At 50.9% G+C, this 16385-nt stretch overlaps 2 protein-coding genes across 9 annotated transcripts in view; one reads left to right on the plus strand and one right to left on the minus strand.

The window, feature by feature from the left end:
• On the minus strand, positions 1 to 9746 carry DUSP15 (dual specificity phosphatase 15). 7 transcript variants are annotated; one of them, XM_024238879.2, is made up of 7 exons: positions 9548 to 9746; positions 8531 to 8564; positions 6029 to 6111; positions 3909 to 3958; positions 2863 to 2937; positions 1511 to 1682; positions 1 to 614 (listed from the first exon to the last, which is right to left on the minus strand). In XM_024238879.2, the coding sequence occupies exons 1-7, from the start codon at positions 9557 to 9559 to the stop codon at positions 342 to 344; spliced, it is 699 nt and encodes a 232-aa protein (XP_024094647.1). In that variant the 5' UTR covers positions 9560 to 9746; the 3' UTR covers positions 1 to 341. The 7 variants fall into 7 exon arrangements, with proteins under 7 accessions (XP_024094647.1, XP_054397753.1, XP_024094646.1 ...); XM_054541778.1 differs by having other exon boundaries at positions 6 to 614; positions 1511 to 1661; positions 9548 to 9706; XM_024238878.2 differs by having other exon boundaries at positions 6 to 614; positions 9289 to 9634.
• The window catches only part of TTLL9 (tubulin tyrosine ligase like 9), a 75800-nt gene continuing 68968 nt past the window's right edge, over positions 9554 to 16385 (plus strand). Inside the window, exons 1-2 of one of the 2 annotated variants that reach the window (XM_054541774.2) lie at positions 9554 to 9925; positions 10257 to 10330. In XM_054541774.2, coding sequence (XP_054397749.1) covers positions 10262 to 10330 — 69 coding nt within the window. In that variant the 5' untranslated portion in view covers positions 9554 to 9925; positions 10257 to 10261. The remainder of the gene's footprint in view (positions 9926 to 10256; positions 10331 to 16385) is intronic. The other variant, XM_054541773.2, reaches the window with a different exon arrangement.

The raw sequence follows: 16385 nt of genomic DNA on the forward strand, positions 1-16385 counted from the left end.
GGACAGGCAGCTTCTTCTGTGTCTCTTTAATACCCTCCAGGCCCGTCAAACCTTCCACTCCCCCTCCCTCCCCTCCCGCCGCCTTTAAGGGTGGGCCCCCTCCCCCAGCCCAAGGACTAAGGCACCAGGTGGCTGCAGCAGGCCGGCCCAGACACGGAGACGCACAGGTTGGGGACGCTGACTGCAGACGCGGACGAGCAGGGCGGGCGCGGGAGGCAGGGTTCAGGCCGCCGCGGGGCTCCCCCAGCCTCTGGGCCCGTCCTGGGGGGCATGGAAGGCGCAGACAGCCCCCGAAGGGAGCCAGTCGGAAGGAAGTGGGGAGCCACGGCGGGACTGCATCCTCACTTGCCGCCCTTGCGGGACAGACACCGCGGGAGGCAAGAGAAAGTCTGCTTGACGCGCGCCAGCAGCGGCAGCGGCCGGTGGGCTTCCCGGGGCGTGCGCGGCACCAGGCGCTGCAGGGTTCCCTCGGAGGCTGCGGAGTGCGGCCCGGCGGAGGAGGCCGAGGTCGCGGAGCCCTGCCGGCAGCGCTTGCACAGCGGCAGCAGCGTGCGCAACTCCTCCTCGTCGCGGAAGGGGCTCTCGCCGAAGCGCTCTTCCAGCTGCCGGCGAAGCTGGGGTGGGCGGGTGAGGTGGGCGGGGTCAAGGCCGGCCGCGGGGCGGGGTCAAGGCAGCCGGCCCCGCCCCCTCCCTCCCGACCTTCGCCCTTCTCCGAGCGTCCCACACCTCGCTGAGCCCCTCCCTTCCTGAGCGTCTTCTTTGCCTCCCTTCTCCGGGGTTTCCATCCCCTCACTGAGTCCCCCTTCCTTTCTAGGAGGCCCTTCCCTCTCCTTGACCCCTCTTCCCCCTTTTACACTCCAGCTTCCGGACCTGCTAAAGTGACCCCCAGGCGCCCAGCGGGGATCACTCCTCCCGCTTTGCGCTTCTGGGTAACTCCTCCCACTTTGCACCTCTGTGCTCACAACCCCATTCCCACAGATTTCTTCCTTGCCCGACTCTTTCCCAACGCCGTGCTGCAGATGAGCCTCTGGGTACCGCCCTCAACCTGCTGAGAGCCCTCCCCCTCTCATCCTTTGTTCCCAGGGAGGCTCAGTTCCTGACATTTCTACGTAGCATCTCCCCAAGAGGTATAAGAGGGAAACTGCTGTGGTCTCATCAAGGACACAGGGGTGGAGTAGGACATGGACAATTCTCCCCGATGGGGTCAAACACTCAAATCCTTCAGGTTCCAGCCAGGTAGGGCAGGCAGTGGGGAGGGCTGGAAGACCTGGTAAAATGGAAGGGCCCGCACTGATCTAAAGGCATTCAAATAATAAATTGAAAAAGAAAACACCTGGCTGTCTAACAAAATACACCTAGGAGCTGGATTAGCTCAAAGGCCATGAGTTTGAGACCCTAGAAAAATCCGAGTCTGAGGCACAGGCTAAAAATGTTCCAATCAGTGATCAATTCGAGTGGGAAGAAGGATCTCCCACTCCTGGCCCAACCCAGCCCTTGACCCCATCCCTACCTTCCGGGAACTGCCCCAGCCAAACTCTTCAAGCTGCTGCCTAAAGCCTGGGTTGGGGTTGGCGATGGGCCGGGTGGCCTTGATGGCTTCAAGCACGTCCCGCCAGCCTAGCCCCGTCACAGTCATCACATACGCTGTCACAATCGTGGTGCTGCGAGAGATGCCTGCAAAGCTGGGATCCCCGACGACCCCTCAGGTTTCAAGTAAGATCCAATGTCCTCCATGCCCCCCAGGCACCCCACCCTGCTTCAACTCTCCCACCCTCGCCTCCTGAGCTCCAACCATAAGGGACCTGTCAGGACTTGCCATCCCACCTCCAGGCCTTTGCCATGCTGTTCCCTCTGTCTAGAGCATCCCCTGGGTTCTCCCACATCAAAAGCCTAAGTGAAACACCATTCATTCAGTCAATAAATATGTCCTGAGCATCTGTTCTTTTTCAGGTACTGGGGATGTAGTGGGTATAAAACAAACATGGTCTTTGCTGTCCTGGAGCTTACAGTATGGCTTGGGGGGGGACAGACATTGATCAGATAATCAATTCCAGGTGGTGATAATAGCTTTGAGGATGAGTCTGGGGGCTAGGAGATCCACATAGGAAGAGGTATAGGTGGGGTGGGGTTAGGGAAGGGGGGGGTTCCCAAGGAATAGACATCAATGAAGTTTGAAAGATGGATAAGGGTTAGTCAGGAACCTTCTGGGCAGTGTGTGCAAAGACCATGAGGCATAAGCCTGGTAGATTTGGAGGATGGGGAGGAGGTTAGTGCAGCTGGAAAGGGGAAGGAGGGAGAGGGTGGGAAATGAGGCTTGGGAAACTGGCCTCATTGCTGGGCCTCCAGCAGAGCCAGCTTGAGCCTGGATAGGATGGGTGCTCAGTGAGAAGTTAAGGAATGAATGACATCAACTGAGCGAGGGGCACGTGGGAAGACCCAGAATTCCTGTCTCCCAGCTCAGGGTTCCCCACTGCCCTGCACCATCATCTCCAAGGCCTGGAGGGGAGGAGGGAGGTCCAGAACTACTGGAGGGTGACGAGCTACCTGCATGACCTCACCTATCCCTCCCAACAGTCCCGTCAGGTCAGCTTTCTTTTCCCCATTTTACAGATGAGGACTTTGAGTCTCAGAGAGAAACAGCTACTTGGCTATGGCCACACAGCTCATAAGGAATAGAGTCCCGGGTTGGCCTCTCTCCAGTGAATGGTGGGCCCTCAGGCACTGTGACAGGCTGGAGAAGATCCCTCACAGGTCCAGCCTTCCCATAGGGGGAGTGTTCAGCAGAGGGCATAGCCACTTCCTTCAGCAGAGGGCATAGCCACTTCCTTCCTCCCCCACCTTATCCCCCTCTGCTTAACTCACCAGTGCACAAGGCAGTTTCCCCCATTAAGGCGGCAGCAGTGGATGAAGTTGATACATTCTTTGAAGTGCTTTTTGCTAGAGGAGAAAGCAATAGGGTAGGGAGCACTGCAGGGCAGATCTCTCAGGAGTTGTTCCGCCCCCACCCCAATTACAGGATAGCAAGGGACATAGAGCCCTGGGGTCCCCAGGTCAGCCAGCACATGCAGTGAATATGGGCCAGTACTTAGCATGAGCTGGAGGTGTGTGGGTGTGAAGCAAGAATGGTGGCATTTCAGGCAGTGAGAGAGACCAGTCAGGGCAAATCTCACCATCTAGGCAGGAGCACTCCTCCTGTGGACCCTGTTTTCATGGTGGGTTTATTGTGGCCTTTCAAAGAAATGGGTGGGAGGAAATACAGGGGTCCCACTCCTCTGGGGTCTGCAATCAGAGCACCTGGGCACAATGATGGGCAGCAGCAGACTGGGAGCAAGATTCCCAAGGGGCAGGACTGTCTGCTTGGCTCCATCCCAAGCGGGGAGGCACTACTGCTGATGCCACAAACAAAAATCTCATTTTCTGAGCTCAATTATACTCCAGGCCCTATCCTAGATCCTTGACCTGTGTCATCTGATCTTCGAAAGCCTCCTTGACTCTGATCATGCACTCCTGATTTACAGGTGAGGCTCAGAGCGGGTAAGTGATTTGTTCAAGGTCACACAGCAAGTAAATGGCAAAGCCTGGCTGGAACTCAGATGTCTTAACCCCAAGGCCAGGAACAGGCTGAACATGACCCTTTCAAATCAGCCGGTGTAGCTGGTCCCAAGGTACAGAGTGTCCTTTTCCCATTTCATAGCTGATGAGACTGAGGCTCGGGGAGGTGGAGAGTCTTGGCCAAGGGCCTATCACAAGGGCATGGTTGAGACAGAGTCAAACCTGGGACTGGTTGAGTTGAACATCTGTGATAGCTTTCTGGCCTGAGTACTTTGTCCTCCTTCAAACCCCCTCCCCCTCCCCCACCACAGGAGGCAGCTGTCTGTCCATCTGTGGGTCCATCCCGGGGAACTTACATGGGTACCTCAGGGGTATCAGCCACCGGGATGCGAAGGTAGGTGATATCCTACAAGTACAAAATATACTCAGGCGGGGGACCTTGCCTGCAACCCTCCCTGATGCTGGTCTGAGCTGCCCAGGCAGGGCATAACCCCAGCCCAGTTCCTGCCCCTCTCTGGCTCACCATGGTCCTCTCTGTCCAAAGAAAGTAGTTGTCATCTCTGAGGTCTCCCAGCTGTGACCACTTGTGATTTCTGAACCTTCTAAGCAGATGGTGTCTCCTAACCCCATCAGCAACTTGGGCATGATGTCACCTATCCCTCCCAACAGGGACCTAGGAACCTTTATCAAGTAGCCAGGAAAGGGCTACTTAAAGGGACTCCACTCCAAATTGGAATTACAATGTAAATTCCCATCGTAAAAAAGGTAAAGCAGATTTGATTATCTTGAAAAGAAACAAAAATCATGAAAACAAGTATACATTTCAGGAATCATGGTTATAAAATGATGTGCTAATTAGGAGAATAATCAAGGAATAAATTGTCAGGAATTTTTTCCAACAAACTTGCTGTGATGTCCTTTGTTCCTGATCAGCCACACAATATCATGAAGATTATTTTTGCCCGCCTCCTGAGGACCTCCTTGCTTTTCTCAAGAAACTGTCTTAACATTTTGATATTCAAATGGCTCTTTTCAGGGGCCAGGCCCATCACTGGCAGTAACTAAGGGACCACCAGTCAGTTCTCATTTGTCCATGGCTTTGTGTGAGATTCCAGCCCTTCTCTCACTCACATTCCCCAAGGTCATGACATCCTGCATCTTTGGCAAGGTTTGCAATTTCACTTTGCAACACATTTGGCCTTGGGTTTGTGTGGTACTATCAAACCCTGCCTGGTAAATTCGCTGATGGAGCGGGGAGGGAGAGATGCTTGGGAGAAGCAGGAAGGGCTGTAGGAGCAGAGACTTATTGTGTAGCCTGTCATTTCATTAGTAAATACACTCGTGACTTGACAACCTTCCCTGTGCAATCTAGTGACTGTTTACTCCAAATACTCCCAAATGAGGCTGCCCTATGAGGCAAAATAAGACTGCAATGACCTGGAAATTTCTTCTCTGAATGACACTGAAAATCACAGATTATTGGAGGTTGCTGTTAGAGAATATCAAATCTGACATGTGGGAAAACTGAGGCCTAGAGAAGGGAAGGACCTTGGCCAAGATCACACAACAAGTCTATGGCAGAACAGGGTCTTCGTTTCAGATCTCCAGGACCTTTTCCCACCCATGGTTCTTTCTTTCCAGTGGATGATACAGACTCTAATAGATAAGGGGGAAGAGGCTCTGTTTATGGGATAAGAATATGATTAACTTTGTTATAGTATCAGTTGTGATTTGTTGGGCATCTATTTATGTGGTTCCCAACCACTCAGTGAAGTGGGTACTGTTATAAAGTTCCCATTTTACAGATCAGGCAACTGAGGCTCAGAGGGTGCAAAGTCCTGTCGCCAAGGTCATAGAGTGAATAAACAGTGAAGATGTTCCTGACATAAGCACGTGTAGTCTGGATTTATTACTTTCCTCTGCTGGGTCCTAACACCCTCATGCCCCTTTCCCAGGATTTGATAATACCAGCACCAACCGCTCTAGAGGGGACCACGCTTTACAGTGTGCAAAGCGTCTTCACCATCCTGCAGTCCCTTTGCATCCTCACAGCAGCCTCCTGGGGGCAGACAGAGCTGAGGGATCAAAGCCTTAGAGAGGTGAAGTCACAGCCCAAGGTTGCATAGCAAGATACAGAGCCCAGAGTCATCCGTTTGGATTCATCCATCCAGCTGGGTCATGGGAAGCCCATATGGGGGCCATTTTAAGGTTCAGTGTGAGACTTCTGGTGCTAGATGGCCTGTGTTCATACCCCAACTCCTCAGCTTCCTGGATATGTGACCTTAGGTGAGTTGATTGACCTCTCTGGGCCTCAGCTGCCAAATAGGGATGATAATGTAAAATGGCCCAGTGGTGGAGACCAAATGAGTTAACATGAGTCAAGAAGGAAGCATAGCACCTAGCACATAGCAGATATTTGATAAACGGGTCTGCACCTCCCACCCCCGCATAGCCCTGGGATGGGGGTAATAAGTACCTGCAGCAGAGGCTGGGGTGACTCATGGATAGAGATGATGTGTGTGATCTTATTCCGGCCCAGCTGATCCAGGTCTTTGGCATCTGAAAGAAATAGGATGCTTGAGCCAATCTGGCTGGTGTGACTTATTTGTCCCTGATGGCCAAGTGCAGAGGGAGCTCACTGCCTGCCCAGCTCTCCCCCTCACCCCTCCAGTCCACCTCTGCCCACACTCTGCCGGCTCCCTGATCCTCTTGCTTCTGGGGCACGCACAAGTAACAGTCCAGCATATCCCCATCCTTGCTCATGCTGTTCTTTCCATCCAAAACACCCTTCCCAGGCATATTCTTTGACCCAGCAATCCTACTTCTAGGAATCTTGTCTACAGAAGCGCTTGCTCACACAGAAAACCGTGTGTGGAGGATGATGTTCTCTGCAGTCCTGCTTATATCACGAATAGTTGAAACATGGGAACAACCTAGTGTTCATTAAAAAGGGACTGGATGATTAATGGTGTAGGCATACTTTGGCACAGTGTGCTGCCATTAAAAAGAGTTCTATATGCTGATGTGCAATGATACCCACAGTGTTTTTTTTGTTTTGTTTTTTGTTTTTGTTTTTTTTTTGAGACGGAGTCTTGCTCTGTCGCCCAGGCTGGAGTCTAGTGGCGCGATCTCGGCTCACTGCAAGCTCCACCTCCCGGGTTCATGCCATTCTCCTGCCTCAGCCTCCGGAGTAGCTGGGACTACAGGCGCCCGCCACCACGCCCGGCTAATTTTTTTGCATTTTTAGTAGAGACAGGGTTTCACCGTGTTAGCCAGGATGGTCTCGATCTCCTGACCTCGTGATCCGCCCGCCTTGGCCTCCCAAAGTGCTGGGATTACAGGCGTGAGCCATTGAGCCCGGCTGATGCCCACAATGTATTTTTAAGGACACAGAATAAGCTTCCACTTTTGTTTTAAATATTATGTCTTTATCTACAAAGATATATGAACAAGGATGTACCCAACAGTGGCCCTCTCTAGGGGCTGCATACCCAGCGTATGCAGATCTTTTATATTCAGAATAAATAACACATGTCCCCTCTATCTCCACTTCCTCATTCGATGAGCATTTACCGAGTGCTAACCATGTGTATACTTTGGCTGGGCACTGGAGGTCTGGGGCCAGCTTCGTGGCTCCTGCCCTTGTGGGGCCTGCACACTTACAGAGGGTTCAGACCTTACTTGGCCAAATACTCACAGAAATCAAGGTGGCATGAGCGGCTGAGGGAGCTCCCAGGAAGGAAGGGACCAGGATTTACGAGGGTGAAGCACCTGAGCCCCTCCCTCTCTGAAGCTTTCTCTGACTCTGCAGATGGAAATGATTTTCCCACCTTGGGTCACCAAAGCCCTGGATCAGTCTGCCCCTTAGCATGTTTTCTTTTCTTTTCTTTTCTTTTCTTTTTTTTTTTTTCTGAGACAGAGTCTCGCTCTGTCACCCAGGCTGGAGTGCAGTGGCACGATCTCGGCTCACTGCAACCCCCGCCTCCCGGGTTCAAGCAATTCTCCTGCCTCAGCCTCCCAAGTAGCTGGGATTACAGGCGCCTGCCACCGTGCCTGGCTGATTTTTGTATTTTTAGTAGAGATGGGGTTTCACTATGTTGGCCAGGCTGGTCTCGAACTCCTGACCTCAGGTGGTCTGCCTGCCTCCGCCTCCCAAAGTGCTGGGATTAAAGGCGTGAGCCACTGCGCCCAGCCCCCTTAGCATGGTTTCTACCCAGCATGTTTTCTACCCAAGGTCTATGTTCAGCTCTGCCTGCCTGCCACCAGCCTGGAAGCCCCTGAAGAACAAGGTATCTATACATGGGTGTCCCCTCCTCCTGACTGAAGATTGTGGAAGGAATGGATGAGAGAGTGGGGAATGCAAAGCTTGCCGGCTCACCGCCCCCCCAACTTCCAGCTCCAGGCTGCCCAGCTGCTCCAGGGATCTGGGGTGCGACAGGGTTGGTGCTCATGACCCTGCTCATAAGAAGGCCCAGCCCATCTCCAGGGACCTCTCCTCTGACAAGGAGGAAGTTACGAGGGGAAGAGTTCCCAGCTTCCCTGCTAGAAGCAGCACCCGCAAACAGACCTCAACCCAGAACCTCAGGGCCAGAAGAGCCCTCAGCAGCTGGTGGACCTTTTGTGCTGAGGAGGAGGCTGAGGCTTAGTGCAGGTATAGACTTGCTCAGGTCCACAGCCCAGGCCAGGAGCCCTTTGCTCTGGCCCTTTGGTCTGGTGGTAGAACACTGGGGAAGGCTGAATGGCGGGGAGGGATGTCAGTGTCAGGCCCCCATGCTCCCTCCATGTCCCTTCAAGCCTGGGGACACTCACCTGCACGTGCACCCCTTGTCCTCCATCAGCCTTTCCCCCCTCCCAGCCTGGGGCCGCTTCCCTGCCCCCAACCCCATTCCTGAGATGCACGGGCCAGGGCATGAATGGTGGACACAGGCCTGAGACAGGCAGAGTGCCATGGCCTCTGGACAGAGTGGGCAGTGCTCACCAATGAAGTTTCCGAGGTAGAGTCCAGGAAGTACCTAGAGGAAGGACAAGCAAGGGTCAGTGGGGCAGGGGCTGCACCCCCTTCCACCCCCAGGGCAGCTGGGGGGCCCACAGCCCCTCTCTGTCCCAAGAAGGGTATGGACCTCAGGGCTCAGGGAGCACTCTGTTCCCTTCTGTGGGCCCTGAGTCCTCTGTGAGAGGGGTCTGGGGCTCTGGGGAGGGTGGGTGAGGGGGCCAGTTAACCAACCGAGGGAACCAAGGGAGGCCAGCTTGGGTATGAGAGGGGAGAGGAGGAAGGCAGGTCTTAGGAGGAGAGGAGAGGAGAGGAGAGAGGTGGACTTGCAGAGTGCAGGGATGGAAATTCTGGGGCTGGGGAGGCAGAAAGGCAGGGACAGGCAGAGGCGGGAAAGGATGGAGAAACAGCCCCGGAGAGAGGCGAGGAGTCAGCGACAAGGGAGAGGGACACATGCAGACGGAGAGCAGCACTCACTGGGAGACAGCCTGGGAGTGACAGCCACAGCAAGACACAGCAAGAGACACAGAGTCACGGAGAAAGGGCGGACACAGCGGCGACAGAGACGCAGGGTCAGAGAGGGGGAGACCCGACAGCCGCGGTCTCGAGTCACAGGGACACGGAGATGCCGCCGCACGGAGACCGGCGAGACCAGAAGGTCAGAGGCGGGTGGACCGAGCTGGTCAGCGCCGGGCCGCGGCGGCCGGGGCGGGGGCCGGGGAGGCTGCGCGGGGCCCGCCCCCTACCTTGGTCATGCCATTGCCCATGATCCCGGGGGCGGCGGTCCGGGTGCACCCCCAGCTCGCCGCCCGGGAAGCGATCCGGTCACAGCTGCCCTGACGGCCCAGGCCCGACGCCTGCAGCCTGGCGGGGAACGGGGGGCCTGGCGTCCGCGGCCCTGCCCAGCCCTGCCCAGCCACCGCCACCGCCCGCCGACCCCCGGCCCGGGAGGGAAATGGTGGTGGAGCCGCCGCTGCCACCGCCGCCGCCGCAGGCTCCTCCTACCCCTTCGGTCATGTGGGGCCCCCGCCTCGGGTCGCGGCAGGGGGCCGGACAAAGCCCCAGTGTGCCGGGCCCACGGCCCGCGGGACAACGGCAGTTTGTTGGGGCCGCGTGGGGCCGCCACCTCCGGAGGTGGGGGCGGGGGCGCTACCCCACCCTGGCACCGGCAGGCGCGGGCGGATGGGGGGATGTCGCCTAGAGCCCCCCGGCCGGCCCGCAAACTCCCGTCCCCCTTCCGGCTCTGCCTGGACGTCCCTGCGGGCCCCGGGGCAAAGCACCCAACTTCTCCCGCCTCGGCTTCTAGCAGAAACGTGACGGGGCTGGACTTTGATCGCCAAGGGCTCTCTGCTCTTCAGAGTCTGCTTGGAACGGGATAAGTGGGTAATTCCTTCGGATACATCCTCTCCACCCGTGCAGACACCCTACCAACCAGCCTTCCTCCTTTCCCATCCATTCTCCCATCCTCCTATTCACTCATTCACTCGTCCATCTTCCCATCCATTCCTCCATCCTCTCACTCCTTCCTTCCATCCATTCCTCCATCCTCTCACTCCTTCCTTCCATCCATTCCTCCATCCTCTCACTCCTTCCTTCCATCCATTCCTCCATCCTCTCACTCCTTCCTTCCATCCATTCCTCCATCCTCTCACTCCTTCCTTCCATCCATTCCTCCATCCTCTCACTCCTTCCTTCCATCCATTTCGGCCCCTAGGAGGGATGGTGCCATCCAGCGAAGCTCTGCTGGGACCAGGCACAACTGCCATTAGGTGCCCCAAGAAATTACAGGTGAATGTTGGGAGAGGGGTTTGTGGGAGGGTTCCAGTCTGAAGGAGACTACATCAGGATGTATTAATAGCTAGAGGTCAGGGTCCTGGAAGGGGTCTGGAGACCAAAGTTTGAGGCCCTGTTCACCTCTGACCTGCTAGATGACCCTGGAAAAGTCCCCGTGAGCCCCAGCTAACGCTGTGTTTCTGAGGATGTTGAGGTGAGCCCTTCCTGGCTTCTAGGACCAAAGGTGGAGAATGTAAAATAATCAAGACACTTCCTATAGGACTGAAATAGAAGCAGCTGCACCAGCTTTGTTCCTTCAGCCATCACCCCCACCCCTCAATCTATAGTAGTAGGTGACTGGGGATTGTGGATAGAGAGCAGGACAGAGAGAATCCACAGAGCCCTTTGAAATACAGTGATTGGAGAAAAATAAAACTGTTTCTTTCCTGTTTCTTCCTCCCTCAAGTTCATAGCATACATGGGGCTGCCTGTCTCAGCTCTCATAAAAGCCCAGAGTTCTCATACATACCAAATTATTCAGTAAATACTTACTGAGCATCTAGCATATGATAGAGACTAGGGACATAGCAGTGGGTAGAGATTGTTCCTACCTTCATTAGCTAACGATATAGACCAGCATTGTCCAAATGAAATATAATGCCAGCCACATGTGCAACCACATTTAAAAAGTAGAAACAAGTTAATTGTTGATAATATTTTTATTTAACCCAATATATCCAAAATATAATTTCAACATATAGTCAGTATTTTAAAACTATAAATGAGATATTTTATATCCTTTTTAAATTGTATTAACTATTCAAAATCTGGTGTCTTTTATGTTTACAGCACATCTCAATTCAGACAAGTCACATTCCAAATGCTTACTAGCCATATGCAGCTAGTCGCTACATATTAGACATCTTAGATCTAGGAGGAAAGGCAAACAAGATAAGCAAACAGATAAATAAATTATTTACAAATGGTCCCAGTTTTCTATGAAGGAAACAAAGCAGACAGGGAGAACCTCTCTGAATAAGTGGCATTTGAGCTGAGAGGTGATATATAAGAAGGATCCAGCTGTTTAAAGAGTGGAAAGCCAGGCGCGGTGGCTCATGCCTGTAATCCCAACACATGGGAATGCTGAGGCGGGAGGATCAATTGAGCCCAGGAGTTTGAGGCCAGCTTAAGCAATATACTAAAACCCCATCTCTAAAAGAAATTTGGCTGGGTATGATGGCTCAGGTCTGTAATCCCAGAACTTTGGGAGGCCAAGGCAGGAGGACTGTGTGAGCCCAGGAGTTTGAGACCAGCCTGGGAAACATAGGGAGACCCTGTTTTTACAAAAAAAAAAAAAAAAAAATTAGCCGGGACCTGTAGTCCCAGCTACTCAGGAAGCTGAAGTGGGAGGATCACTTGAGCCCAGGCGGTGGAGGCTGCAGTGAGCCATGAGTGCACCACTGCACTCAAGCCTGGGTGACAGAGCGAGACCTTATCTCAAAAAAATAAAAAATTACACACACGAAAAAGAAAAAGAGTGGAGAGAGTATTTCCAGCAGAAGGAACAGCATGGGCAAAAGCCCTACGATGGGAATAGCTTGGCCTCTGTAAAAAGCCAGTGGGACTGGAGTAGAGGGAGCTACAGGTGGTGTTAAGAGGACGGTTCAGGGCCGGAGCATGCAGGAGCACATATGGCCATGATTGGGAGTTAAAGTTTTCCTTCTCTTCTGTCTGATAAAAATCCAACAGGAAAATTTAACCTGGGAGGCCACGTCATCTTATTTATTTAAGTCAAATACTTCGACCCCTCACTGACCCTTTCCTTTATGGGGGCCACTGCAGCAGCTCAGGTAAGAGGTGACAGTGCCCTGGGACAGAGTGGGACCCAAGAAGCTGGAAAGAAGGGAATGGACTCAGCATATATGAATATTTTGGCAGGGCAGCTGAAAGAACTTGCAGATTGATTGGATGTGGGGGGAAGGAAGGAATTTTAGGATGGCCCCTAGGCTTCCTGCCTTGAAAGTCACTATCTGTGTCACAGAAATGAAAGCAGGGGTGTTCACCAATTCAACACATGTTTATTGGGCACTGAGCTATATGTAGAAAATTGTGCCAAAGATGTGCTGACTTAAGTTTCCCCAAATGCCCGACCCATGGATGCTGTAAAGAAATGCTGATGTTGGGCGTGGTGGCTCATGCCTGTAATCCCAACACTTTGGGAGGCTGAAGCGGGAAAATCGCTTGAGCCCAGGAGTTGGAGACCAGCCTGGGCAACATGGCGAAATTTCGTCTCTACAAACAAGCAAACTAAAACAAAAAATTAGCCGGATGTGGTGGCACGAACCTGTAGTCCCAGCTACTTGGAGGCCGAGGTGGGAGGATTGCTTGAGGTTGAGGCAGCAGTGACCTGTGATCACATCACTATACTTCAGCTTGGATGACAGAGCGAGACCCAGTCAAATAAAAAAAAAAAAAAAAAAGAAAGAAAGAAAACACTGATAAATGAGGCTGAAGACTAGCTCCTTACCATGGCCCTGGCCTTAGCAGCTCTGCGATCCTAGGCAGGTGAGCCAATGTCCCTTAATTTACCCATAGAGGGGCAATTATAACAGTCCTTTGTGCTCCCACTGAGTGTTAAGGGGGAAGACACAAATTACATGTAGGAAAGAATTCTTTCAAGTTAAAAGCCCATATGTGTTATTAGACCTAACATATTTAATATCTATGTACTGTCCAGCCTTTGGAAGCATTAGTTATTACAAAGCCCAATCTGTCTTAAATCATGAAATGACCATTTTACAAAACCAATAATAGGAAGATGCTGAAATGTGGGTCTCATCCTGTTATTCCCTTGCTTAGAGCCCTTTAGGGGATTACTGTGGTAGACAAAATAATGGTCCCCCCAAAGGTGTTTACACTCTATTTCCTTGAAACTGTGAATGTTATGCTACATGGCAAAGGGTAGAATTAAGACTGCAGATGGAATTAAAGTTGCTAATTAGCTGATCTTCTTTTTTTTTTTTTTTTTTTTTGAGACGAAGTCTTACTCTGTTGCCCAGGCTGGAGTGCAATGGTGCAATCTCGGCTCACTGCAACCTCTGCCTCCCTGGTTCAAGCGATTCTCCTGCCTCAGCCTCACGAGTAGCTGGGACTACAGGTGCCCACCCATGTCTGGCTAATTTTTGTATTTTTAGTAGAGATGGGGTTTCACCGTGTTGGCCAGGCTGGTCCTGAACTCCTGACCTCAAGTGATCCACCCACCTTGGCTCCCCAAAATGCTGGGATCACAGGCGTGAGCCTCCGTGCCCGGCCAGCTGATCTTGAGATGGGGAGATTATGCTGGATCATTCAGAGGGGCCCAACATAATCACAAGGGTCATTATTAGTGAAAGAGGGAGGCAGGAGAGTAGGAATCAGAGGGGATGAGATGACAGAAGCAGAAGTGGGAGTGGTGGAATTGCTGGGTTTGCAGATCGAAGGGGGCCCACAGCCAAGGGAAGCAAGTGGAAAAGGCAAGGAAACAGATTATCCTAGAGTTTACGAAAGAAACTCAACCCTGCCGACACCTTCATTTCAGCCCAGAGAGACCCATTTCACATCTCTGACCTCAAGAACTGTAAGATACTACATTTGTGTTGTTTTAAGTCACTATGTTTGTTGTGATTACAAGCAGCAACAGGAAATTCATACACTCACCAACACCTTTAGGAAAATGTCAAACCTGCTTAGCATGGCACACAAGGAGGCCTTGTGGGATGTCGTTTCTGCCACTGACTTTGAGCAAGTTTTTTAACTTCTCTGGGCCACAGTTTCATCATCTATGAAATAGGGAGGAAAAAAAACCCCTCTGTAGGTCTGTAGTAAGAATAAATGAGAGGACAGGTTTCAAATACCTAGTAGAAAGACTGGAACACAGTACATTATTATTATTATTACCATTGGCATTACTATTATCATGGAACAATTGACAGAGTAGGAACCCTTGTCTCTACTCCCTTCATTAGGGCTATGTTTCCACATCTGTGAAAAAGGAAACAAGACCAAACAGGTTTGGAAACCTCATCTCTCCCCTCTACTCCACTCTTTCCTAGTTACTGATCTGTGTCATGCTTTGCTCTCTCTGACTTTCAACTTCGCATATGCTGTTCTTTCTGCCTGGATTGCTCTTCCCATCCTCTGTACCAAGCTAACTCTCATCTCCTCCTGGAAGTCTTTACTGACTCCTATTAGACTTGTTTAGATCCCACTGCTATGCATTCCCAAAGCATGCTACACTTCCTCTATCATATTATTGCTATGGCCTGTGTGTTTTTCATTGGGGAAAAAAAAATCTTAAATCCAGGTAAGGATATTTTGACCTATTTGCTTCAATTATGTTGTTTAAATAAAGCAAAAACATTCTAAATAAACTTGAAGTAGTTAAGTTCCCTTTTCTCTCCCCACTTCCTTCACTCTCTCCCCAACTAGTGTCATAAATTTAGTGCATATCTTTTGACAGGCAGGGATACTCACCACTATACTCACGAGGATTGGCTATGGTGCATATCTTTTGAGTCTGTTTTTAAACTCTTACTATCTATACATACAAAATAATATGAAATATACTTTTATATGTGTTTATAATTAACACAAATTGTAACCTTTAAAAAACATTTATCATTCTACAACTTTCTTTTATTGACTCAACAATAGGTTTTGGGGATATGTACATAACAATATAAATCTGGATCATTCTTATCACTGTATGGTATTTTATTATTAGAATATATTGGCCGGGTGTGGTGACTCACACCTGTAATCCCAGCACTTTGAGAGGCCGAGGCCAGTGGATTGCCTGAGGTCAGGAGTTCGAGACCAGCCTGGCCAACATGGCGAAACCGTCTCTACTAGAAATACAAAAATTAGCTGGGCGTGGTGGTGGGTCCCTGCAATCCTAGCTACTCGGGAGGCTGAGGCAGGAGAATCACTTGAACCCAGGATGTGGAGGTTGCAGTGAGCCAAGATCGCACCATTGCACTCCAGCCTGGATGACAAGAGCAAAACTCCGTCTCAAAAAAAAAAAAAAAAAAGGAATATATCCCATTTTATTCATCTATCACCCTACTAGTGGACACTTAGATTGTTTCTAATATTTTCTGCTGTTATCAAGAACATTGCAAACAACATCCTTATACATATGACCTATGGAGTGGTGTAAAAATTTCTTTAGGAAGGTTGTCACCTTGCACATTAACTACAAGATGAAAGGTATTCCATGGAGATGTGGGCCTATAGGATATTGTCTAGTAGTGGAATATCTGGGTTGTAAGGTGTGTGCATTTTCAACTTTATGAGATATTGCCAAATTGCCTCCCAAGGTGTGAATATCATGTAAAGGCTCCCGTTTCCCCACGTCCTCACTAACATCTGACCTCATAAAAAACATGGACATATTTTATTTTTGTATAGTTGATGTATTTCAAATCATACGATTATTTTTATCTACATTTCTCAATTGGCTTACTGGCCATTTGAGTTTCTTCTGCTGAAAATTCCCTATTTATATCCTTTGCCCATTTTTCTTTTCTTTTGTAGGGGTGAGGGTAGGGATATCTTTTCCTTAATGGTCTGAAGGAGTTCCTTGAGCACCAATCCTTTGTTATATATGTTGTAGATGTTTCCTCCCAGTCTGTAGCTTATCTTTTAATCAGATTTACCATGTCTTTTGTGCAGTGGCATGATCTCGGCTCACTGCAACCTCCGCCTCCTGGGTTCAAGTGATTCTCCTGCCTCAGCCTCCCGAGTAGCTGGGATTACAGGCATGTGCCACCACACCCAGCTAATTTTTGTATTCTTAGTAGAGACAGGGTTTCACCATGTTGGCCAGGTCTCAATCTGTTGACCTCGTGATCTGCCTGCCTTGGCTTCCCAAAGTGCTGAGATTACAGGCGTGAGCCACTGCGCCCCGCCTGGCAGTTTAAATTTTGAGGTAGTCACAGATCATCATTTTCCTTTATGAGTAGTGCTTTATTATTGTTTATCTAAGAAGTCCTTTCCCACCCCAAGATAATAAATATAACATGTACATGTC

This window comes from Pongo abelii, chromosome 21 (genome assembly GCF_028885655.2).
Source record: "Pongo abelii isolate AG06213 chromosome 21, NHGRI_mPonAbe1-v2.0_pri, whole genome shotgun sequence".
NCBI classification, from domain to species: domain Eukaryota; kingdom Metazoa; phylum Chordata; class Mammalia; order Primates; family Hominidae; genus Pongo; species Pongo abelii.